The sequence below is a fragment of the Plectropomus leopardus genome, chromosome 21, assembly GCF_026936395.1.
Source record: "Plectropomus leopardus strain MGB_pleo_1.0 chromosome 21, ASM2693639v1, whole genome shotgun sequence".
NCBI classification, from domain to species: domain Eukaryota; kingdom Metazoa; phylum Chordata; class Actinopteri; order Perciformes; family Serranidae; genus Plectropomus; species Plectropomus leopardus.
The window spans coordinates 16,634,115-16,658,706 of record NC_142196.1 but is presented as its reverse complement, the minus strand read 5'-3'; the positions used below and the strand labels follow the sequence as shown (position 1 = coordinate 16,658,706).

General features: G+C 37.1%; 2 protein-coding genes and 1 long non-coding RNA gene across 5 annotated transcripts in view; 1 reads left to right on the top strand and 2 right to left on the bottom strand.

Moving 5' to 3' along the window:
- Positions 1 to 12: 12 nt before the first annotated feature.
- Positions 13 to 6,776, top strand: sec22c (SEC22 homolog C, vesicle trafficking protein). The gene is made up of 7 exons (XM_042510759.2): positions 13 to 265; positions 1,713 to 1,924; positions 2,128 to 2,291; positions 2,481 to 2,660; positions 2,813 to 2,931; positions 3,837 to 3,902; positions 3,988 to 6,776. Exons 2-7 carry the CDS (start codon positions 1,743 to 1,745, stop codon positions 4,186 to 4,188), a joined length of 912 nt encoding a protein of 303 aa, XP_042366693.2. The 5' UTR covers positions 13 to 265; positions 1,713 to 1,742; the 3' UTR covers positions 4,189 to 6,776.
- Positions 4,156 to 13,132, bottom strand: LOC148186044 (uncharacterized). Its single transcript, XR_015775280.1, has 5 exons — positions 12,752 to 13,132; positions 11,649 to 11,796; positions 10,318 to 10,447; positions 10,119 to 10,216; positions 4,156 to 4,287 (listed from the first exon to the last, which is right to left on the bottom strand). It is a non-coding gene; the product is annotated as an uncharacterized LOC148186044 (long non-coding RNA).
- A 7,492-nt stretch (positions 13,133 to 20,624) lies between these two features.
- The window catches only part of vipr1b (vasoactive intestinal peptide receptor 1b), a 63,853-nt gene continuing 59,885 nt past the window's right edge, over positions 20,625 to 24,592 (bottom strand). For all 3 annotated transcript variants that reach the window (XM_088072036.1, XM_088072034.1, XM_088072033.1), the window contains one exon: positions 20,625 to 23,500. In XM_088072036.1, coding sequence (XP_087928162.1) covers positions 23,309 to 23,500 — 192 coding nt within the window. In that variant the 3' untranslated portion in view covers positions 20,625 to 23,308. The remainder of the gene's footprint in view (positions 23,501 to 24,592) is intronic.

The window sequence follows — 24,592 nt, the reverse complement described above, 5'->3', positions numbered from 1 at the left end:
AGATTTGTTGTGGTTTGTTGTATCCGGAAGAAGATTTCAAGTTAGCTTGTTGGCTAATACAACTTCTTGCGTATATGTTATAATAGGTTAATCAGGTTGTCTGTATGAATCGCTTGTAACAAAAAGTATGCGATTGCACTCGTAATTCGTATCAGAAGCTGGTGCTTGCTTTCTGCTGGTGGTGTATTTCCTCTGTATGATGTTGTAGTCAGCCAACCTCCTGTAGCTAAATGATAAGGTGCAGCATGAAAACAATGATAATGAGGTAAGATGTTACTACTCGTTTATGACTGAACGTAAACTGAAATTTCAGTTTTATAAGCAGAGCAACATTTAAGACTGCACATTATTTTCAAACCTACGCAGTTAACTAACAACACACTGTGCACCTGCTAAATGCTGTCTAAGAAACAATAACAGCAGTTCTGCAATAAATTATTTCTTCCTGAAGGTGCTCATGTTCAGACAAACCATTTAAAGTTTGAGAGTAGTGGCCAATTCATATTTTGGGTTTTATGAAAGCTGTACCTCATGGTGCTGCTGATTTGTATTGTACTCGCAGTAGATGTTTAAAACGACCATAGATATGGATAAACCAGTTTCAGTGTTCAGTTAAATCCGTCATTAAGACAGGATTTATGTCGGGTGTTAAGATTGTAATAGTTATGACTAAGTGTACCTAATAATATGGCGAGTGTATTTTAGTATACTATATAACTGAAATTATTTGTCGATTAATTTATACAGTAAGTCAATAGACAATAAATTAATTTATAATAATTAATCCGGGGATCAATAAAGTCGTCTAAGTCTAAGTCTAATTTGCAGCTATTTTTATAATCAATTTTAAGCCACAAAAAGTCAGTCCTCAGTCGTGAATTTGTAGCTCCTCTTTGATGATTGAGGATTATTATATATATAAAGAAGAATATTAAAGAAGAATTTGGAGATATCACTATGCGCTTTAGGGTCTTGTGATGATAATTCTTTAATAATTTTTTGACAATTTATAGACTAAAATCAGTTGATTATCCAAGGAAGTAATTGTCAAATTATGAAAGTAATGTAGGAGAAGCCAGGGTGCAATTTAGCACTATCCACTAGTCAAATGCTGTTTAAATATATCAGTGGTTGGTAGGTTTGCTTCACTCACTAGCCGAAAAAAAAACAAACCAAGAAAACAATGGCCATCTATACACATTACAAGATTTGTCATGATATATTATACTGAGTCTTTGTACAACGATACAGTATTTGCTGATGTCTAGGTCTGCCATGATACAATTTCGATTCAGTTCATTTTAGGGGCCTGCAATTGACATAAGGCAATATTAGTCAATATCTGCTTTCTTCTTCTTGTTTTCTTGTTATATTCTGCCTGATGCTAGGCTGCTAACACAGGTCGAAGGTATGAGGTACGTTTAGACAAAAATGGTGACACAGAAGTGCAATAGTAATTTGAAAATAAAGGCACATTGAAAGATGACAATATGTATCAGTGTTTTCACTTTGCTTCGATGATACTGGATCGATCACTAAATCTATATATTGATCCAGATTGGTCTATCATTACACTTCTAGTAATCTATTGAGTGGATGGTAAATTTTGAAGATTCACTGGACACTTGGCTGGTGGACAAAATTGTTAATTTGCACCCTTGTTGCAGCACCAACATAATAGCCCGGATGATCTGATCTTTGTCTTAATGCAGGCAGTGTGTTCTCCATGGACCTCGTGGATCATGTCTCTGATCCTGTTTGCCTTTTTGGTTCGTGTGAGGGATGGACTCCCTCTGTCGGCCTCCACAGACTTTGAACACAACAGAGAGCTCCAGGAGAGGAAGCAGCAGCTCAGGACCATCAGCAAGGCACTGGCCCGTTTCCCTGATAGAGGGACCGTCAAGGGCCAAGAACTTAACATATAGTAAGGATTTGGGAGACAAAGCAGCAGCAGCAGATTGTCTTAAATGGCAAAAATACACAATACACAGAGTAAAACGACTTTATGTTTGATTTTATGATGCTGAAAACGGACAGAATGTTGTCCATGTGATCACACGGGCATCCATGTCATGCTGCGTCAGGCTGTTTGTTTACTAAACACCTTTTCTCCTCTCACCTGTTCAGCTTCGTCTCTTCGGAGGGTGTATCCTACATGACCGTGTGCCACTGCAGCCTCCCTGTTGCTAAGGCCTTCTGCTTCCTGGAAGATCTGCGCTGGGAGTTCACAGCATGCTTCAATAGCACTGTTGTTGCCTTGGCAGCCAGGCCATATCCATTTTTGGAATTTGGTGAGTAGGAAGAGAAATATTGTCATCCAGATTTGCTGTTAATATTTTGGGATTGCAAAGGGATTTTTTTTTTGCTTTTACTTACAATATGATGAGTTGAATGAAAAAGGAAGCTCCTGTGTTGTGATGCCTCAAACTAAATGTAAATACATTGGTTTCTCCTAATGTTACATTGCTGCCTATTGACAGACAGCACCATTCAGAAGCTGAAGCAGCAGTACAACCAGAGCGGCGGTCCGGCCCTGGAGGTGACTTTGGCAGAGGTCCAGGAGGATTTGAGGATCCATCCACCGCAAGTAATTACCTTGGAGGAAGTGGAGCTCACCAATGGCACTGCGAATGGGCACATGGAGCAAGGTCCTGGATCTGGTAATCCTGTTAATCATATGACTTATACAATCTAGCACATACAGCACAGTGGTTTATCATTTCAGGTTTCTGAAATGCATAAATGATGAAGGTTCTCAAAGGTTTCTCTGCGTTAAATTATTTTACAGTTATTATGTTCTTTTGTTTGACAGGTCAGAATGTAAGACTCGAACCAGTGACAGCGCCAGGCATCCTCTCTCTGGTCCTAAATATCATGTGTGCATCTCTGAATATAATCCGCGGTGTTCACCTCATAGAGTACACATTCCAGGTATGGCCAGTGCCAGAATCCCCCATTCTTCAGATATGTCTAAAAAGAAGCCAGACATGTTGATCTGTAATATATTATGTATATTCAGTAGAAACATTATTATATATTGGCCAAATATTATTTAAAAAAGAATAGTGGGGTGGCCACTAGCTCACTTGGTAAAGTGTGCGCCCCATATGGCTGAGGCTTCTGCAGCCTGCAACCTTTTGCTGTGTGTCATTCCCCTTCTCTGTCTCACCTTTCCTGGACATTTTATTTTGAAATAGTATGTATAAGCTAACGTTAATTATAGATATGTGAAAGGGATATCTTGGATGTGTTGAAGTGGAGTTGTATGTGGCACTTTTCTATAGTCATTGTATTGTTTTCTTCTATTTTTCTCTCATAATAAACTGTTAGGACACCATAGGAAAGAGCTGTCTGATGGCAAGGTAAAGAAGTAAAAACAGTCTAAATATAGCGTACACCTAAACTGACATCGATTTTTTTTCTAGGTAGGCCTTTTTTAAGTGGCTAAAATTTGTTTTGCTGTGACCCCTGTCCACAGCAGTACATTGCTTAGCATCTGTGAAGGCACTCCAGTCTGCTTGTCCAAACTGGGGACATGTCGACAGCCATTTACTACGTACATGTCAACCACTGATTGAGGATTAGTACATCATACAACCTCACTTCAAAAAATCTGAACTATCCCTTTAAGCTGGCAGAACCGGCTGCTACGCATGTATTAGCATTTTGCTGTGAAAGCAGAGGTTTGATAATGATGAGGTCTGCACAAAACTGCAACATTGTCACTCTTGTGTGAGTGAGCTATAATCTGAAATTAATGTGGTTCAGTTTGAATAATGTGAACTTTCCCCTGAATGAAAATCACCAGCTTAGTGTTATTCCTTTTGTGCACACAGGATGATTATGAAGGTATTTGGAACGTTGTGGCATTTCTTCTGGCGTTTGTCTGCTGTGTGCTTCAGGTAAATGTATTTCACAACTGAAACTACCCATGTCAAGCTATTTATAATACCATCTTTAACGTAAATGGCATTTCTGTGTCCACAGTGCCACCTCTACCTGTTCCACTCATCCCTGAAGAAGCCCAAGTCCTTCACTCTGCTGGGTGTGATTGTTCTATGCCACCTCTACCTGCTCGGCCTGAGGAACGTGTGGCAGCTGATCTTCCACATTTCAGTCGCCTCCCTCTCCACCCTCCTCATCCTCACGCGCAAACTCCAAGACAGAAGCAATGACTGTGGGGTCTGAGGAGCAGAAGAAGACTGTGTTGCACCTCTCACAGCTGTTTGTGCAGGTGAGAATGGCAGGGAAGCAAATGGCTCAATCCACATGACTTCTGAGGATGCCCTGTGGATTTTTGACACAAAACATATTCAAGATTTTTGGTGTCATCATGGAAAATTATATTACAAGCTAGTAGTTTCTTGTATACAGTATGTACTTGCACTTTGTGTACATTTGGTTGAAGACAAAGAGTGAAATGCAGTTCTTTGCAAAACTGGAAGTGTCTGCAAACAGATACTAACACAAGCGTCAAGGAGACATCTTTTTTTAGAGGAAAATGTTTGTGCCATTTGTCCCAAAACATTTTTTAAGAAAATTGAGTTTTTTTTTAGTCAGAGGTGCTGACCAAAGTTTTTCATGTAGAAACAATAATATTGAAGCTGGTCATGCGTGCTCACATTCATCTCAGTATTATTTCTGCTGCCACAGGATGATAATTATCTTTACATCACCAGTTTGTAATGCTAAGAGACAGCTGGTGATCAGACATTAAATTAAAGTAGTAGATAATGCTTATATTTTTTCCCATTATTTGCCCATTTGGCTGCAGTAAAAACCTTAAGGTCAAAATGTAAAGCTGTGGGTTGTTTCATGCCTTACTGTGTGACAATGCAGTTTTTGTTTAATTGTGTTGACTTCTGTACAGACACACCGGAAAGTGCTCAGCTAGTTATTGCAAAGGTTCAGATGTAAGGGCTCTGTTATTTAATGATAACTACATTCAATACTGAGGGACTATTAGTCTTGTAGTGATGTACAACATGATTTTAAGGCATATTATTTTATGATTGTCAACACAGTTTGTGATAATGGGAGACTTTCACCACATCAGCTCCATTTAAAACATTTTTATACAATCAAAACAAATTTTCGTTTGTCTTTATCTTTTTCTACTGATCTCTGCGTCGTCTAAATGTAAACTGTGGGTAAGAATATGAGAGCACTGATTTTAAATTTGTTGGATAAATGTTTGACTGCACTAATAGGCTTAGGATTTTTTGTGTTGGCTATGGAAATTGTCCTTGAATGTGTTGCATATCCAGTTCAACTATTTATATCCTGACTTATGTTTACTTGGTTATTTTTTTTTGTATTGCTTCAGGGTTTATAAGGGTCTATGTTTGAATAGAAAAGTAGTGCTACTAAGTATAAGTCTCCAGTTTCTAAACATTTTTTGTGTATTTAGCTTCTTAGACATTCATTTACTTAATAGCTAAACAGTTGCACTAATGACTGTTAAAAAGACAGTTCATGTCAATTAAAAAAAAAAACTTTTTAAACCTGATTACTCAAGATAATCCACAGATCTTGTTTTGAGCAGTTTCATTAAGGAACTATTTTATTTCTACTGAACTACAACAACAACTGCAACTACTGCAAGTGCCGTCTAGAGCCCCTATACTGGAGAGTAGGCAGGTATCTCTATGGCTGATATCTCAAACACGGCAACTTACACCAAAACAATCTAGATTTATAATTAACACCACGAGTTAAAACGGAAAATATGTTGTTTTTTTTATTTCGGGGTGAATTGTCCCTTTAAGCTAGGGAAGTAAATTATTAGTTTAGGTCAAGTAGCATTGTGGCATTGTGTCTTTTTTAGACTATTTAATCAAGAAAGTTGGAGGGTATTTGAATGAAAAACAAATAGTTCATCTCATCCGACAATCCAAACGTCCTTCACAATAATGTACAAATAGTTTTGGATAAAAAGTCACTTTTTTTAGCTTTTAGGTTACAAAGAGTGGGGGAATTACGGGAAGTATAAAATGTAGTGTGACTGCAGATAAAGTTGATCATCTTATTAGTCAATTTTCAATTTGTTCTGAAGTTTGTTGTACTTTTTTTTGTTATTTTGGTAAATTACAGACAGGCTCAGTGACTTTTGATGCTATGAGAGGATTGAACTCTTGAACTTAAATGAGGTTTTCTTCAACAGGATCAATTTAGATTACTGCAAATAAGTGAAACTCAATCGTATTTTCTGTGCACGACATTGGTGAAGCTGTAATATTTTTGATACAAATGAGGTTTTAATGACCCACCATTTCCACTGTAGCCTGCAAGGTGTCGACCAAATGAATTGTAATATAACAATGTTCTAAAAGATGTAGAACCAAATAATGTGGGGGATATTTTAACACTTGAAATGGAAATGAAGGATAATTTTGTTGATTATGAAGGTTTCTAACATACAGTAGAAATATACTGTACAATTGAAGCATGTGGCAACCTACTCTTAATATTTCTTTTATCAACATCTTAAGTCTTAAGTCTGAGTACAGTAAACTGAATATCATTCAGGTTCAGATCTGATGTATGTTTAATAGGACATTCAATACAAAATGCAGTGAGAATGAAGTTATATGTTATTACACTTACATGAGGTTGATTCAGTGGTTTTTTGTGGCTGCAACCTGTTTGTAACAATGGAGCTTAATGGAACAATGTCATTCATTGTAACTGCCAAATACGCTGGTGATTACAGGGCTTTATTTTTTCCTGCTGTGGTAAAACTGACATTTCATTAATAAATAGTGTCTTTTTTTCCATTTGTTGATCTTTGATTTGAGTGTCCGAGACATCAGTGTTGCCTCAATATTCAGCAGCAAACTCAAAATATAAAGAATATTTTATTACCTTCACTATTTGGCTAATTTCCACTTTTAATATATGTCAGTATACTACACCCAGACATGCATGAATTGCTTAACAGGCACAGAGGCCCAGAGTGTCAGGGCCCCCCTCCGGCCTTCACCTGCATAATGTCACTCGAAGAGTCACGTTCTGATCAGAAAGAGACTCAGAATGACCACAAAGAGACACGACTACAATGAGAGATGGAAAAAAAAGAGATGCAGAACAGCCACAAAGAGACATTAAAAGACTCATGACGACCTTGAAACAGGGCAAAATAACCACAAAGAAACACAAAATGACTACAAAGAAATATAAGACTACAGAGAGAAATGCAATATGACTTCAAAATGTGGCAGAACAGCCACAAAGAGACACAAAATGACTACAAAGAGATGCTAAACAAGTGCAATGAGACATTTAGAGACTCAACAACAACTTCAATAACGGGAAAAATAACCATTAAGACTCACAAAATGACCACAAAGAGACAGAAAACAACTACAAAGGGAATCAATTCAACTACAAAGAGTACAACGAAGTGCCTTGAAAGAGACACAAAAAGACCAGATAAAGCCACAAAATGACTATAACGAGATGATAAATGGTTGCAAAGAGACTTAAGAGACTCAAGATAACTACAAAAAGGGACAAAATAACCACAAAGAGACACAAAGAGATGCATAATGACTACAACAACACAACAAAAAGAGACGAAACAACCATTAATTCTGTGTCCAGCTCCTATGGAGAGGAGGTGGTGGGGCCTTCTACATATCTGTGCCCAGAGGCCCACTGTCTCAATGTCCGCCCATGCATGCAGAAGAGAAAAAAAATAAGCAAAACAGGATAGATGTGGAAGAAATACTAAAACTATAAACTGTAAAATGAAACTAAATTACGACAGCAAACTTGGAACATCAAATGTAAAATCACTCATGTATTTTTCCAATAATACACCAGATGGAGCTCTTCCACAATGTACTAATCTCCATGTAAAGTTTGTGTCTGTTTGTTGAGTTTGCTGCTTACACTATAAATTGAGCCAGAAATTGCAGAAATTTGTGCATAAAGATTCACCAGAATACAGGGCAGTTTTTGATGCTCAAAATTTTCTAGCGGAGGAGCCCCAACCCAATATTAAAATAAAAATCTACGCCCTTGTCTGGAACAGTATCCTCAAGTAAAATGTTTATATCCTCATCATGAATTAAGGTTTATGTGTTCATTTTAAGTCCAGACAAATACCACATCTGTGTTGTCATTTGACCTGTTGTGTAAGTTTTGCACAGCGACGGATCAAGTAGCACTTATATGGCTTTTAAAAAGAAAAAAAATGAGATAAACTGTTTATGTTGCCTGCTCTTACAACAAACACTGAGCTTTTAGAGAAACTTTGTCTACAGGCTGCTGGTGCTGATATTTCAAAAAAGGTATATGAAAAGGTAAAATGTTTCTATTTCTTGTGCCTCTTCTTATGTCTCTTATATCAAAAGATTGACTTGGGCTTTCATAAAAGCTTTTCACTTTTGGTTTGATGTGGTGGTGTCTGATGTTTTCGGCTGGAACAGCTGAAGGCAGAGAACGCAACCTTGAGGATGATGAATGAAACTCTCAGTTTTAATACAATTCAAACAAAGTAGTTTGTGTGTATTCTTGTCTTTTATCCAGGACTCTTAAGTGATGCTATTTGCTCTAGTTCTCATTCTGCAGAGAGCCCTGTGATAAGGATGTTAGATTAATCCTCCTCACATCAATGAAGTAGGTCTTTTTTCTGAGATAAACATTGGCTGCTCATGACCTTTGGCCTAAACGTACAGTTTTATCCCTTTCTGCGGGTTGAGATAATGTCACAAATAAGCTTCTGTTTAATTTCAAGAGCTACCCATAAAACCTCCTATATATATCTAACTCATTATGCCACTCTACAGATTAACTACAAAACATGCAGTGCAAATTTGAGGTTGCTTCCCTCAGAGTCCCTCAGAGTGCCATCCACGGTACCATCACCGCTGCTGCAGTCCATCTGAATTAAATGATCAGCCTCTGTGATCCTCATTTGCAGGCATGAACCTCTTTTATTCTAATTGGCAGAAGCTCCTGCAGTGTTGAGAAGCTCCCCTCTCCGACTCAACAAATAGGCTGAACGGCATGGGTGGTCCTGCTTCATGTTTATGGCTCACATTTCTCTCTCCCACAGACAAGTGCCTCCTATGCTCCTACATATTCACACAACAACAGCTCTGTTGTTTTTATTTAAATAAATGTTTGCCTCATCAGCTGTGGGTAATAACAGAATACACAACTTTCACAGATGATTTAGTACATTGTTCGCTACTTGATTCTATTTCCATTATTTTGTAGAGGTGATATGCGTCTAATATTTCTTAATAACCATTAAACGTGATAGTTATTGCACACATACAATACTTTAACTGGGCTATTTCCTGTCTCTGTGATGTTTATGGTCACTGACTGACAGGTGCTGACAGGCATCAAATCCGCAGCCAAGTCATAAGCCAAACAATAAAGCTGAGCTGTGCTGCTTCAAGTATCCTCTGTGACTGCAGAAAACTAATTTAAAACAAATACATAATACTAAAATTACATTCAACAAAAAAAAAAAGAACTACCGCCTTGTGGTTTTATGCCTCCACCAACCAGTAATGTTGCAGTTACAGTTTACATCTGTCCATATTCATATTTAGCCATGACAGTAGAAAATGCTTCAGATATGGATGTTGCTGCAGTGAAGCCACATATTGTACAAGTGTCTTCAACCTGGCAGTATAGTAGATCTATACAATCGCCTCGTGTTGTAGTCAGGACCTCCTATACCAAGACCCAGACAAGACCAAGACCAGGACTGGAGTGTATCGAGACGAAGACAATACCAAGACCCATAAAACCACAATTCGAGATCAAATCATGACCAAGACCAAACCACTGCAGGTCCTACACTGCATGACATTTGTGATAAAAAGTATAACTTAACCATCTTTACAAAAATGTCCTTTTTTTCCCACATGCAATTTACTGATATCCCCACAGTTGTAATCTTGACTGGTCTTTAAATACGCTTTAAAAATATATTGAATGCTCTGGTCTTAAGAAAAAAAAATAATGTATTTTTAAGAATTACAAAAAAAAGCTCTTTAATATTTGGTTGTAGACGACATCCTTCTTTTCAGTCCAGCAAAAAACATGTTGCAATATGTACTTTAAAAACATTTAATTGAAATAATGTCCATGTCTACCTGTGGTGGTCATCTTTGAGTTTCAGATAGGTCGCAGGAAAGGCTTTTCTTGCTCCAGCTCTTGCTTGACTCTGAATCTGCAGCTGCACCACAGTAACCTACAACACAATGTCAAAGTCTGTCAGCTCTGTGTCGACTTACAAATGCTGGCACCGAAACATGCATATGGAAATGTGTTAAAACATGAGTGTGCAGCTACCTGCAGAGGGGTCTTGTCCTGCACAACCAGATGTAGTGCTCCAGACAGGAAGTTGATGATCTCAGGCAGGAAGTGTTTTGAAAGAGAGACGTACTCAACTGCCAGACAGCAATAAACCTGACGTCATGTTCTGTAATAAATTAATTTGACACTAAGGACATACAGATCATGGACAAAAATACCTCCACACTTATGATAATGGCATTAATCCAGTGAGTTCCATTTTGAGATTTATTTCAACATTAACTCTTTGAAACCTGAATAAATTGGCTTGATTTATTAAAAAAAAAAAAAAAACATGGGGAAAAAGGCAATGAGCAATGAACAAGAGATTATCCCTAAAGTAGCACAAAAAATAGTAAAAAAAAAAAAAAAAAAAAAAAGTACAAGAAAAAAAGGTTAAAAAAAGACCTGGAAAAAGTGGTTAAAAATATAGTAACATTGTTATATAATTTCAAATAAGTTATTATGATAACTAAAAAGATAATTTCCCTCACCCTTTTTCTTTTTTCCCCTCAGACATTTTTTCTTAGCTAATAAATTTACAAATTTCTTGCAATTTGTGAAAGATTTATTAACAAAGTGCTAATTGCCTTTTTTCCATATTTTTTAAAGAAATCCTACCAGTTTTCTTCAAAGGGTTCAAATACTTGTGAAAAGCATCTGACAGCAGAACAGTGCTCCAGGTTTCAAAGGGTTAACTGCTAAGTAAACACTGAATGTTTCAGCGGCAGCTCCCAAAAGCAAAAGACAGTGTAACTTCATACAGATAGTGTGACCTGGAAAACTTTGTGGGAAACTAACTGAAAATGCTTGAGGTGTATATATGGAAAGCCTTTTATTATCTGCAGAAAATCCACATAAAAAATAAGACTAATGAGAGGATGAGGACTGAATTCAAACAGAATGAGAAATGGTGAAATCCCATTAGAGGTAAGAACAAAGTACAAAAACATCCCTAACGACACAGATGATAACATGGGATCCCAATATATTTTTTTACTAATGAATTTTCAAAACTTTTCCAGAATATTTTACCCTATTTAAGCAGCGTTAAAAAGGTCTATAGAGCAATACAGCCACATAAACATGCAATTCTCAGGCATTTGCAAATGAGCAAACTGACACCTTACAATCATAAGGTTCTGACATTTTTATCAAGATTAAGTTATTCATAAATTCTTATTCTGTGACACATATTAACTTTATGTAAGGTTTTTTGCTCGTTAGACATTGCGGTATCAAGCTGTATCTGCCAATAGATCAGCCAGACCAGATCTGGGTACTTTGCTAAATGCAGGCTGTACCCTTCTGGGGGAAAGATACCGTACCATTATTTAGCTGGACATATTTGTGGGTCAGATGTATGCATTTCCTCTCTGCTGTCAAGGTAACCGGATGTGCTGCAGGAACACCTGTTTTGGTCTTCCTCCTTTACTCCCTGTGTGGACGTTGGAGCGACGCACCCCATCCTGCAAACTGAGAGAAAGACAGATCGTTCATTTGTTGAATAAGGATAAATAAGTGTGTATGTGGCTATGTTACCCAATGACATACGTTATTTATCTTTATTTAAGTCAGAAACTTCCCTTTTAGTCCACAGCAGCTCAGGCAATAGAGAAAAAGAAATAATCGTTAGTAAGACAAATACTATTTGATTTATTTAATAAATTATATTACATGAAAAATAAGGTTTACAAGACAAGATATATGATCTTTTCTTTTTATTTAGTTCACAGTGAACAGCAGCAGCTCAGGTGGTGTACGAAAAGAGTAAAATAAAATGATTTGTGAAAGAGAAGTCTGAGTAAATAAAATAAACTTGTCAAAGAGAAAAAAATAATTGGTTAATTAGTAAGCTGACAATCACCTTTTGTGTCCACATTGAACAGCAGCAGCTCAGGTGGTGTAGTAAGGGAGGAAAAATAAATAATGGTTGGTGAGACAGAAATAACCTTGGATTACTAAATAACTGCTGTTATATAAACAAATAGATGTAATATACTGATAGTAGGTAGGAAATATTACTCTGTCTGTTCTCAGCAAATATAGTATAAAAAAACATATTGATTCTCTTCTATTTCTCTCCACCTGAGGTAAATATCTCACTCTTTAGCTTTGTGATATGCTCACCAGCTAGTTGTTGTTGCTGTACCGGTCGAATTTAACTGAGTCCGTTTACTCAAGTACTGTACTTACAAATTTGAGGTACTTATATATAATTGAGTGCTTTGATTTCATGCTACCTTATTGTTCTTCTCCAATAAATCTGAAAGAAATGATTGTACTTTTAACTTGGCTACATTTATCTAACAGCTTTAGTACTATAAAAAAATATGTTTTTGTACATAAAAATGTCAGAGATCTCAAAAATGTAGGTTTGCACCCAAGGCATGAAAAGTGCAATGACACATTATCAAAAATATCTTACAACATGAGAAAGTCCAGATGGATGCAGATAATGGCAATCAGGCAACAGGTAGGAGATAAATCCTAAACTCATCCAGAATAAACTAAACTCTGGGTTTAACTGCACCACTAGAGAGAAAACGGCTGGAACAAATCAGTGGAAGAGACAGCAAACTGACAAAAGGAAAAAGAAGTGGGCTGGTGTATGCAGGAAGAGAGTGATTATGAAGTTAAAACAGGTGACCAGGAGGTGAGGTGACTGCAGAAAAAAGACAGGTGAAACTCATCAGGTATGGTGCAGACAATAAGGACCGGAGGGAAAGCAACACACAAAGGTAGAAAGTGAAACCAATCACAGCATGAGTACCACAAAATAAAACATGGCTAGCTTAATAATGTAACAAATGAAAAACCAAAACCTAAAAAACCGTAAGATAATATGACAAAAACACAGAGGCAGATTACTACTATGACAAACTTAAAGCTCCAGTGTGAAGGATAAAAGGTGGATATATTGGCAGAAATGGAATATAGTACAAATATCCTGTTTTCTCAGTTGTATAATCACCTGAAAATAAGAATCATTGTGTTTACGTTACCTTACATCCACAGAGATTGCACCATGTACCATGTTTCTACAGTAGCCCAGAATGGACAAATCAAACGCTGGCTCTAGATAAGGGCAGTTGTGTTTTTGCGTTGGCCCCTGTAGTCAGCTGTAGTCAGACTCAAATCACTGGGTCTGTTTGTTTTTGAGAGGAAGAGACCTCTGTGGATAATTTGGCTCCTAAACAATGAACACTGAAGGAATCCTAATTCACAGAAGTTTCAGCTGATTGCAATTTGCAAACCTCACAGCTACATGCTTCAAATCTCCCTTTATCTTACACGTTATTCCTTTAAGTAAATGTTCCTGGTTGTACTTACATACTTTAAGTGTTAACCCTTTAAAACAGAGTTGGTTAAATTTCTTTCAAAAACATGGGGAAAAGACCACAGGCGGCTTAACAAGACATGACCCAAAAGTTACAAAAAACAAAAAATCTGTTTAAAAAATTGCAAAAATTACCTCAAAAAGACATAGCTGACAATGGATAGGGTTATATTAGGGTCCCTCTTTGATATGTAGTTATTTCGACCATCATTATAGAAAAAACATTAATCAAGGCAGCTTTAAAGTTGCTTAATTGTCATTAATATGGCTTGATGAGTTTTCTCTTGAGGTGCAACAATTGAAGCCTCTACACGTCTCCCCTTCAGCACTTTTTAGATTCGCATTGTGTGCTCTGACTTGTGTTGCAGAAATAATGACTAACCTTTTACATTCACACCATGTTCCAGCTATGATGTGTTGATTGCCGGTCTGGTACTCAGGTCCTAAAGGCTCTACAACGTGTCCCTTATGCTCATTAGGATGTTCAACAATTCTTAAACCCAGAGTCTTTGATGTTCTCGACTCACTGACTCGACTCAAACAATACATGAAATCACAAACCAAAGACAAATCAAATCATAGACTTTACTTACGAGAGTCTCCTGTTTTTCCTCCCATTCAAGTTGTAAGAATAATTGATAGAGATACAGAAAATTTGATAAATCTGAGGTTCAGTTTTATTATTAGTCATGAAAACAACAAATTGACAAACAATCTCACCACAAAATCTATTCAGTAGCTGATCTGAAGTGAATGTAAAATGATTCTTTGATGATGTTGAATCTTTCTCCAAATATGATAGAGACTGGTGAATTGGGGATTCAATTAAATTTATTTTGTCACAGTCAATCAAAGCTTAATATGGATGCTATTTAAAAATAACAATAAAATATTGCTTTTTTGTTTTTACAGTATCTTGATTTTTTGTTTGATTAGTTTGTAGAATACGCTGTATGTCTAACCTTTTTTGTCGTGTATCTAAAGGATATACACTTTGCCTAAACTTTGATTTGAATAAAGAACATTTCACAAATTTTAAAATTTGTCTGTTTTTTTTCTTAACATGGCTTTTGTATAATTTGTAGTGTTTTACTTTTCAAAGGCATTCATAAGAACTGCATTAGAAGAGTGAGTTGATTGACTGTGTTAGAGACTCCTTGGCTCTGATTGGTTGTTTTTCTTGCAAATGCAGTTAGGAGCTTTATGAGGATACAGAGCAACAAAGTTTGATTTTTTTTCACAGATTAAGTGTCTTGAGTACTACTGTCAGGACAGTTTTAGCAAATATGACAAAACCTTAAAAAAGGTACTACTTACAGCTACAAGCAGCTACATACTACTATATATTCTTTTTTAATTTGCCTTCTCTCATTTCAATTTCTGTATGATTATGTTTGTGTTTCTTATAAAATTGACAAGTGTGCTGTATATTGTTTTATTTTTTTGGCGCCATTTTGTTTATTCTGAATTGCGCACAAATTAAAAAACTGAAAACTACAGCTTTAAAAGTGCTGCATGTCACTTTTAGGAAAGGATAGCCGATTATTGAGTCTTTTTCTCAGGTCGTCCAATAGTCTACATGTTGGGTTCGTGGTTTGGTCCAGCCACTATACTAAAGTATCGCTATTTTGCAATTTAGGATTGAGACTCAATAATCAATAATCATTCTCCAAAGTCACATAAATCACCTTTAGAAATCTGGATTCAGTCAATTTATTATTTTTCCTGTCATTCAATTCCTTCCTTTAGAAATTCAGAGAACACTAAAGTCTTTTCTCAGTCCAACACTTTCCGTTCCTTGAAAACTCACTGTATCTACAAAACTTCAGCACAGGAACATAAGGCTACATCAGATGAGTACAAAGTCAAGGTTATTTTCACAAGTCTGTTCAACATCATCATTTTATTTGGTTTTAAAAAGATCTTTTTATAGTAGACACATTTAACTGGGCACATAAACTGTATAAATCCTCCACCAAGCAGCTCCAACTCTCCAGGCTCATGCGATAACTCTCCCAGCCAAACCAGCCCAGACCTAAGTACAAAGCAATCACCTCACCCAGACGAGACGGCATGCCTTAAATACTACACGAGTCATTTTTTCCCAAACTGAATTATGTATTTATGTCAAAAGTGAGATCAAGCATCCTGTCATTGTATAATGTGTGGAACAATTTCCCAAGCTTGTTTACACCCTGGTTAAACATGAATCAAAGAGTGTAGCGCTGTAATAGTTTCTTCCATAGTGCGCAATGACAGATCACTTTACATACTGAATGTCTGTGCATATGTTAAAAGAATGGCTTTCAAATAAACTGTGGTGTGCATTAATCATGGCCGAGTGCGCCTTACAAATCAAGATGAAAGAGCTGCATAACAACAATGCACCATTACGACCACAGAACTGAAGGGAAAAATAACGTCTTTTTAAAGCTGCATTAATTGATTGATTTGTTTTTCTTTTTTGTTCAGTTGGCAGCAGCTGAACAAGCTAGAACAAGCTGAAAACATAGGCGCCATATAGCTTTGTTATGGTGAACTTGTTGGCAACCATTGGCACAAACATTAGCATTCATTTGGAGTCGTGTTTGTGTCCATGGCCCCGTGAAGAAGTGTAAAATTTGCTCTCTTTTAGCTCCATTTTTAGTCGCTACCAACTCAACCCAAGGGAGAAATCTTTCTCTTCAGCTCAGTAAAAAAAGTAAAACTGTGGGCCTTGAACCCTTTGAAACCTGCATTGACATCAGTTTTCTTGTGCTGGGTTCAGACAAGCTATTTAACCCGTTGAAACTTGAACAAATCAGTATGATATCTTTCTAAAAAATGCAATGGGCAACTTGCAAATTGCAAGAAATAAGTAACATGTGACATGAAAACTACCTGAAAATCAGTTGCAAAACAAAAAGTGGAGGATAATAAGATTTGTTTTTTATTCGAAAAATGTTCCTAAACTATATTTATTATATTTACTATAAGTTTAAAGTGCTCACTTTGACTTTTTCCCCATGTTTTTTTGAAAGAAATTGCACCAATATCCCCCGTGTTCAAAGGTTTAAATACTTGTGAAAGGCGTCTGAACCCAGCACAAGAAAAAGTTTTCAAAGGGTTAGGTAGCCTGGACACATCGACAGCGTAATCAAATCCCAAAAATTTAGTCAGGGCTTTTGGTTTTGGTGTGCCAACCAAAAATTTTTAGTGGTGCCACCTGGTGACCCCCATGAAATGTTTGCAATGCTACTGTATGTCCTTAAGGTACAGCTCTGATGGGTCAGTCCAGGGCCTTTTTTTTCATACCATCTGGCTCACAGTGCTGGTTGGCATGCTAATATGTGCAATGCTTTGCAAAGTTTTAGGTAATACAGTTTGTTTCAACATTCGGTGTTTTATGAAAATGAAAAGATCAAAGACATCCTCTCTGTACGTCTTTGTGTAAAGAAGAAAGTCAAGCTTCAGCCATCATTCTTTCAAGTTGTCACTGCTGTGAATTACAACCAGGCACTGGAGCAAATCCCGACCACAGAGGTCATGAAATTATTGATATACAGTGGCTCATTCCTGCAGCTCTTCCTCTGAAAAGTGGGCAAACCTCTGATGTTCGTCAGCATGACTCCTGGCTGCAGATCGGATCAGTCAGGGAGTCAGAAGTAATCAAAGCAGCCTCTTTGCCATTTGGACGGAGCAGCACTTGTTTGCTCAATCACTCACCTTTCCAAACTTTTATTTGTCACATGAATATTTAACAAGTGTCATGAATATTGAACGATGCTCAAAGGCAAGACACCTGTCTCACATTTTCAGTCACTGGGAATCTGAAAATAACTTCATCCATCTTCTCTTGTCTGCAGCCTGTTGTCTGTTGATCTAAAACATATATTTTTAAGCTATCTGACAAAAAATTGAAACAACAACAAAGCTCATTTGTATCTGTTTGATCAGCATATTTCAACACATGGGCCGCAGGGTGTTTTTAATAACTTCATATTTCAACAACCTTCAAACCCTGAAAATCACTCTATTCACAAGTTCCTATGAATAGTTAATCGTATTATACGCATGCTCATTTCCACTTCATGGACAGAGCTAATGAAACATTACACCCGAGAGCGGCTGATCTGTGAAACCATGGTGTGTTAGTTAATCTTTTTACGGCACACAGCGTTTTTGCCCCGGCTGAAATCGCTCTTCTTCATGGTGCTGAGCACAGCGAGAGGTGGGCTGCGCTCAGAGGCAGCGAGTGAACCAATAAACCTGAGGGACAACAGACGGATTAACTCAAATAGCTGGAGTTTCATTACACCAAAGCAAACTCAGCGGGCCGGTCGTACCTGTCAAATATTGTAGCTGAAGTGCAGCTGGCATTGGGAGGAACTGGAGCGAGAGCTGCTTTGATTTCTGACTGCTAAAAGAATGATTCACATCCTTTTTGGACAGCAGTCAAAGAACTGCAGAGATCTTAGTGAAAGTAGATATACAGCTGTATGAAAAATTGTATAATAAGTGAAATTCCTTTGTTCAAAATTACTATGAGTATGAGCAGCAAAATGTAGTTTAAGTGAAAAAAACTCAGAATGCAAAATATTCACATATATATATATATATATATATATATATATATATATATATATATATATATATATATATATATATATATATATATATATATATATATATATATATATATATATATATATATATATATATATATATATATTTAATTATTAGTGCCATCTAAACTAAGATGTAACATATAACCCTCATATATGTCACTCTGATGTAGAGTAGTTTAATCCCCAAATGGACACAAATGATCATTTTAATCATCAATTAAACCTCTTTTGTGGATTTAACCCATAATACATTTCAATTTCATTAAATTTACTAATAAATCACAAAATCTCACACACCAAACACCTATTAACTCAAAAGAAATACAATTCAAATTCTGAGTATAAAACAGAAAATGATGTCCTTTAAAAAAAAATCAATCAAAGGAGGACCGTGAGCACACATGTGTGAGTGAGTGTGTGTGCGTGTAGATAGGGATGCAGTTCATTTCAGTTTGTTTGTGTGTGTGTGTGGCTGCAGCTCAGTTCAATCCAGTTCAGGTAGTGTGTGTGTGGTGTGTATGTGTGTGTGTTTGTGGTGTGTACACATTAAAGTGTCTTTAAGTTAGGGTGAAGGCTAATATAAATTACTTAAGAGAGTAACTTTCAGAGGGCAGAACAAAGAGACTTATCTGATGGCCACAGCAAAGAAGTCCACCGACGCCTCCAAACTTAATTCCTACAAATGTCCTTAAAGTTTTCAGCATCCAGCCTTGTCTTAACTACTGCTTGCTTTATTTTGGACCTTTTGTTTTTATACCAAGGATGCCCATAACTAAAGTAATTTTTGAATTTCTTCTCCTTGAACAACTCTTGCTCCTCTCTGTTCTCCTCAGTGCTGCTTTTCACACAGGTGTGCCTCATTTAACTCCTCTCACTCCACACCTTTCTCTCGTTTCAGGGTTGTAAAGGACTGTTCTGCACTTTTCCATAGCATGAAATAGATAAACTCAAATTAAAACAAGTAAACTACCTCATGTTTAATCGGTTATTATGGCCTTATTGAGCTGAGATTTGACGCTCTTGAAAAAGTTTTAAAGGTCTTCAGACACTTGTCTCTTAAGGGCGCTGTGCCCCATGATAGCACACAATGAAAGTACAGTCATTTACTGGAATAACTCCTCTCTGTGAGCTGCAGGGAGTGCTTCGAACCCTTTGAGCTGTCTAATACAAACTCATTGTGTTTCAAAGAACGTAACGTGCTGCTTTCGGATAATAATACACATTCATATCCGCCTGAACATCAAGCTGTCTGCTGGCATATTGAAGGTGAAGACATTTGATCAGGTCATCTTCAGAGTGACAGTCGAGGAGGCATCAGCTATGAAATATGAATTTTTTCAATTTAAAAGACCTGAATGTGTTTTTATTTATTTGTTTATTTATTTATTTTACAAACAGGGATTAGCATATTTGCATGAACAACTTGAATCTTAAGTGAGCACCCCTGGGAGAAAAATAAAAATGAATCATTTTAGGCCATGCCCTTGTCAAGTAACACAGAGCACAGTTTTAATTAGGCAACAATATGTTACATGCATGGAGCAGCAGGGCTTGACTTACTAATGATGATATAATTTCATCTTGACAAAAGAAGCTGTGCTTCAAAAACATATTAATGAACTAAGATTTAACCCTTGAAACCTGAACAAATTGGCTTGATTTCTTAAAAAAAAAAAAAGTAAGACAAGCAGCTTAACAAGAAATGGCCCTAAATCAGAGAGAGAGGGAGAGAAGTAAAAAACAAAAAAACAAAAGTAAAGAAAATGGCCTCAAGAAAGTTCTAATGAAATGTGGCCTCCTGACTTCAATTCATCAAGAATGTTCTCAGTGTTTGTATTTGTTTTTCACTAGAGGCATGCGAAAAAAATTTTTTCTTCACAAAATCAATGTAGCACGGGTTAAGTAATAGTAAGTAATCGATAAACAAATGATCATGTATTACATCGATACTGAGATTGGAAAACTGGCTCTTGAACGCTATGCTCCAAACAACAAGTCTGCAAAACCATGTCATAAAATTAGACAAGGCAAATCCGTTTTAATCAATTTAAATCCCTTTTGACTAACAGAGCAGAACGAATGCATGCATTTCCTTTGAACTGATGTTGTCTCTTCTGTTGATGTCCTCCAGCCTGTTTGTTGTATTATTTGTTGCATGTAACTGTGTGCTTATTGTTTTATTTATATTTTCATCATGGCAACCTGTTCTGAATGCCCTCCCCTTATTAATTAAAGTTTATAATACCAATTTCTAAAATAAAGCAACACTGAAGATGATGAGATTTACATAATCTCCTTTTAAAAAGTGAACTGCCTTTTTGTTGTATTTCAAAATAATCAATTTCACACAGTTTGAGTGGAATAATGTCAAAATTTTATGGCAAGTTAAATTCACTGCCAACACAGTCTTTACACACACTGTACAACACAATTAATTATAATAAAAATAATATACACAAATCATTTTTTTAAACTAAGGTGGCCACAAGAATGCGAACTTAAGCTAATAAATACTGACAGTACATTTGTAGCTCACAATGTTATATTACACAAATAAACCTTCAAATCTTAAATATACACAACACAATATCCAGTTTGCAAATAAACAAATCTATATAACACATGCTGAATACTTAACTGTAAGTGCACATTAGAATGATTGTTGATTCAATATCACTTTTTAATATTATCTCACTGATACAATACAACCATGCCCAGTCACTGAAACACAGAGATAATAACACCTGTGACTCAATCTGAAAACACTGTATACTTAGTGTTACTTTGGTATATACATATCTATTTACATTCACCATTATGAGAGGTACGTTGGCAAATTCACATGGTTACATTAAATGTTACTGATAACAGACAACAGGCACCAAACAATGTGGGATGATGAGTCTTTAAGGGAATGGTTTGACATTTTGGGTAATACGCTTATTAGCTTTTTTTTGTGCAGAGAATTAGATAAGACGATTGATATCGGAGAGAAAATTTACCACATTTATGTGTATGTCCTGTCACATTTTAAATAGTAAAAACAAAATAAAACGTTATGTTCACAGGTGGGAGTGGTGGTGACAAGTATTCTATATTTAGGAACAAATACTGTTGTCCAAATGAGTACTCGAATACTCATGCCCATCCCTAATAGGCACAGCAGCATCTGTAAGCAAGATAACTCAACTTTCTCATTCAATATAGCATGCGATGAGGAATTTATTGAGTCAGTCGAATACATTTAACGTCAACACTGACTGGACAATCACATAAAAGCTGGCATATTTTCCCTTTAATTTTACATGATGCTCTGTGGCGGTCTGACCCTTCAAATTAACAGCACACTGAGATTCTGTCTTTTTTCTCCTGGTAAAGTTGGACCTTCTTTGGTTTCCTCCTCCATGAACATGAAAGTGACTTTTAAGTCAAACCTTGTAAGCCGAAAAGCGCAGCGATGGCATCGTTGTGACAGCACCAGTCATCCTTGTCACCTTGCTTTGCTTTACATACCGGCTCTGCTGACATATCAGCTTAAACCCGACAAGTTGATGGAGAATTCGAGAAATATTTTTCACAAAGGAGGATCTACCAAAGCACCATCAAGAAAGATTCTCTGTATAAGTCTGATGGCTGTTTTCAAGTGTAGTGCAACGCTGTTTAATTTAGCTGTTTGTGTTTAGCCACAGATTGCTACATAAACTTGTACGAGAGTATTTATACTCCTTTAAATCCTGCATGTTGCAATACACAACAAATAGTCACATTACTCATATTGGAGCCACAATATGATCGGAATCGCACAATAATCCATAAAGTAATTCATTTTCTTCATTTGTCTTTGCAAATGTTGAATGACTCCTCCCACGTAAATGTAAACATTCCAGGACTGAATTGCTATAAGGCATTTCCTCTCCAGAGCAGTGGACAGCCAGTGAGGATCTGATTCAAAGTGTCACTTCAAAACACTGAAACCAGGCACTCGTCAGTGACTGGCTAAAAAAATTGCTACACAGCGCCTCAGAAAACAAACCTACCATGGGCTCCCAATCAAAGAAGAGGGAGGGCTGTGCTGATAGAAGGGAAGGCAAAGGGCAATCAGTCTCTCGTGAGAGTGATAGTGCAGAGAAGGGCATTTACACTCCGAACGTATCATTGTGAATCAGCATCACACTGGTCACCCAGTCTGAAGTCTCATCTGTTTGGTATTTAAGGAAAAAAGACACTTTTTTCTGATTTCCCACACAGCAAAGAAAGCATCAGTGTTGCACGCTGTTTTGTTTTGTTCTTTTTGGTCTCATAAAAATGCTTTTTAAACACATTTTCTATCATCACTTATAATGAAACACTCCCCCATAATGCATTTCTGGTAATTTTCTTTGCCTGTGACGTCATGGCACACTGTAACAATGCAAATAATGTAATTCCTGTTAAAAGGGGCTGCTCCTTTTCTTCTGATGGCTGTTTCTTTGCAGCCTTGTTCATTTGGAGCTGCAAGAATCCACTAAGTGATTTTTAATCAGCATATAATTACATCAGACTGTGGGGCTGCTGGTGCTGTTCACATTCAGATTCCTGCCCCTAACCCCATTAATATGTGACATTTTGCATTGCCCAGTGTCTGAGCACACAGGGAACTTAATAACAATTGACTTAATGATCCATGATGATATGACTCACACCTGTACATGTGCGCTGAATCACAAAATACAAAAAGGTGAAAGGTTCTCATTTAAATGTGCAAAAGCTGTGCCTGCGTATACAATGCGCTTGTATCTTTGTCACAATTTTTTGACAGAAACATAGAGATTAAAAGCTGCGTAGAAGCTGTCACACTATTTACTTACATCTTTTTTTTCTGTCGTCTCATTGCTTTACTTTGTCAGTATCACACTCAAGCAGCACTTCCTCCGAGAGTGAACGTGCTTAATGAGGGAGTGCGTTTATTCTACAGCTCACATATGCGGTGTCTCTGTCGGCCTAATGCTTGGCACCAGAGTATTTTTTACAGCATGTATGTCTTTATCGCTGTTTGTTGTACTCATATGCTGGACAGGTCGTCATGACAGGATGATGAAGCCCGCCGTGTTTTTGGGCTGCATCGTGTCAACATGGTGATCTGGGTGCTGAAGTTGTTGCTGCTGCCGATTGATGGATGTTGATATTTGGTGTCTGAGCCCATGTATCTCTGCAGGTGCCACCTCCGCCACTTTCTCTTGATCTCTCCTTGGACCTGCAGAGAATTACATTAACGCCTTTAGGCATCCCGCAATTCAGCATGCAGTTTTGTGTAACTTAAAATACACTTTGCGTGGGAGGTGAATTGGTAAGTGGTAAACTATAATATTAATATAGGAGGTGTCTACAATAACACCAAATAGAGCATAAAACTGACTATAAAGTGCAGAAATGACTTGATAGCTTTTAAAATATCTACGCTGTAGTGATGCGTGGGTCAAGTTTTTTTTAAAACCTGACCCAGCTGGCCTGCTATGACAGCCAACCCAGAACGCCACGCCCAGCCCATACACAAATGCATTAATCAATGACCCAAACCGCAAAACTGCAAACTGGAGCTAAAAGTTTCTGGCAACGGCCTACTTGCTGTTGGCTGTATGTGTGTTTTCTGTTTAAAAAGTAGCATACAAAGAACAGAAAGGCAGCAAAGGTAACTCATCCATCTTTTAAGTGGTTAGGTCTTCAGCCTATGTGGTTAGGTCTTCAGCCTATGATCTCAAGCGCATAGCTGATAACATACGTGGTTTGTTTACGTGATGTTGCAGAAGTGCATTTAATGTATTCAGTGTGGACAGAGAGACTCTTCCTTGCTGTAATGACACCGTATATGGCCTACACATTTGTACAGGTAAACATTTTTACTGGACATTATAACCGTAGAGATTTAAATATCAGCATGTTTTCTGGTCAAAAGCCGAACTAGAAAGCCTGAGTGAAGAAGTGCTGATCTTAAAGCTGCTTGTTGTGTGACAGAGACACAGAGAAGAGGGGAAGAGAAGGTGTAAACTGGATTGTTGCACAACGTCTATGTAAATAATAATAATAACATTTTTTTCTAAGCACCTTTAAAAACCCCTACAGAGGTCTGGGCTAAGCCCCCAATGTCCACAAATTCTTGAAATGCCACTGCAATACAGTGATGCAGAAAAGTGCGGCTCATGACTCATCCTTAGTGAGTGAGAGACACAGAGAGAAAGTATTCAGTATTCAGAGAAATAAATACTCAAGTAAATTTTAGACTTCCTAGGCAGACGACCTGGGAAGAAGAGAAAGTTTCAAAGGAAGGGGGCATGCATTTTATAGAGCC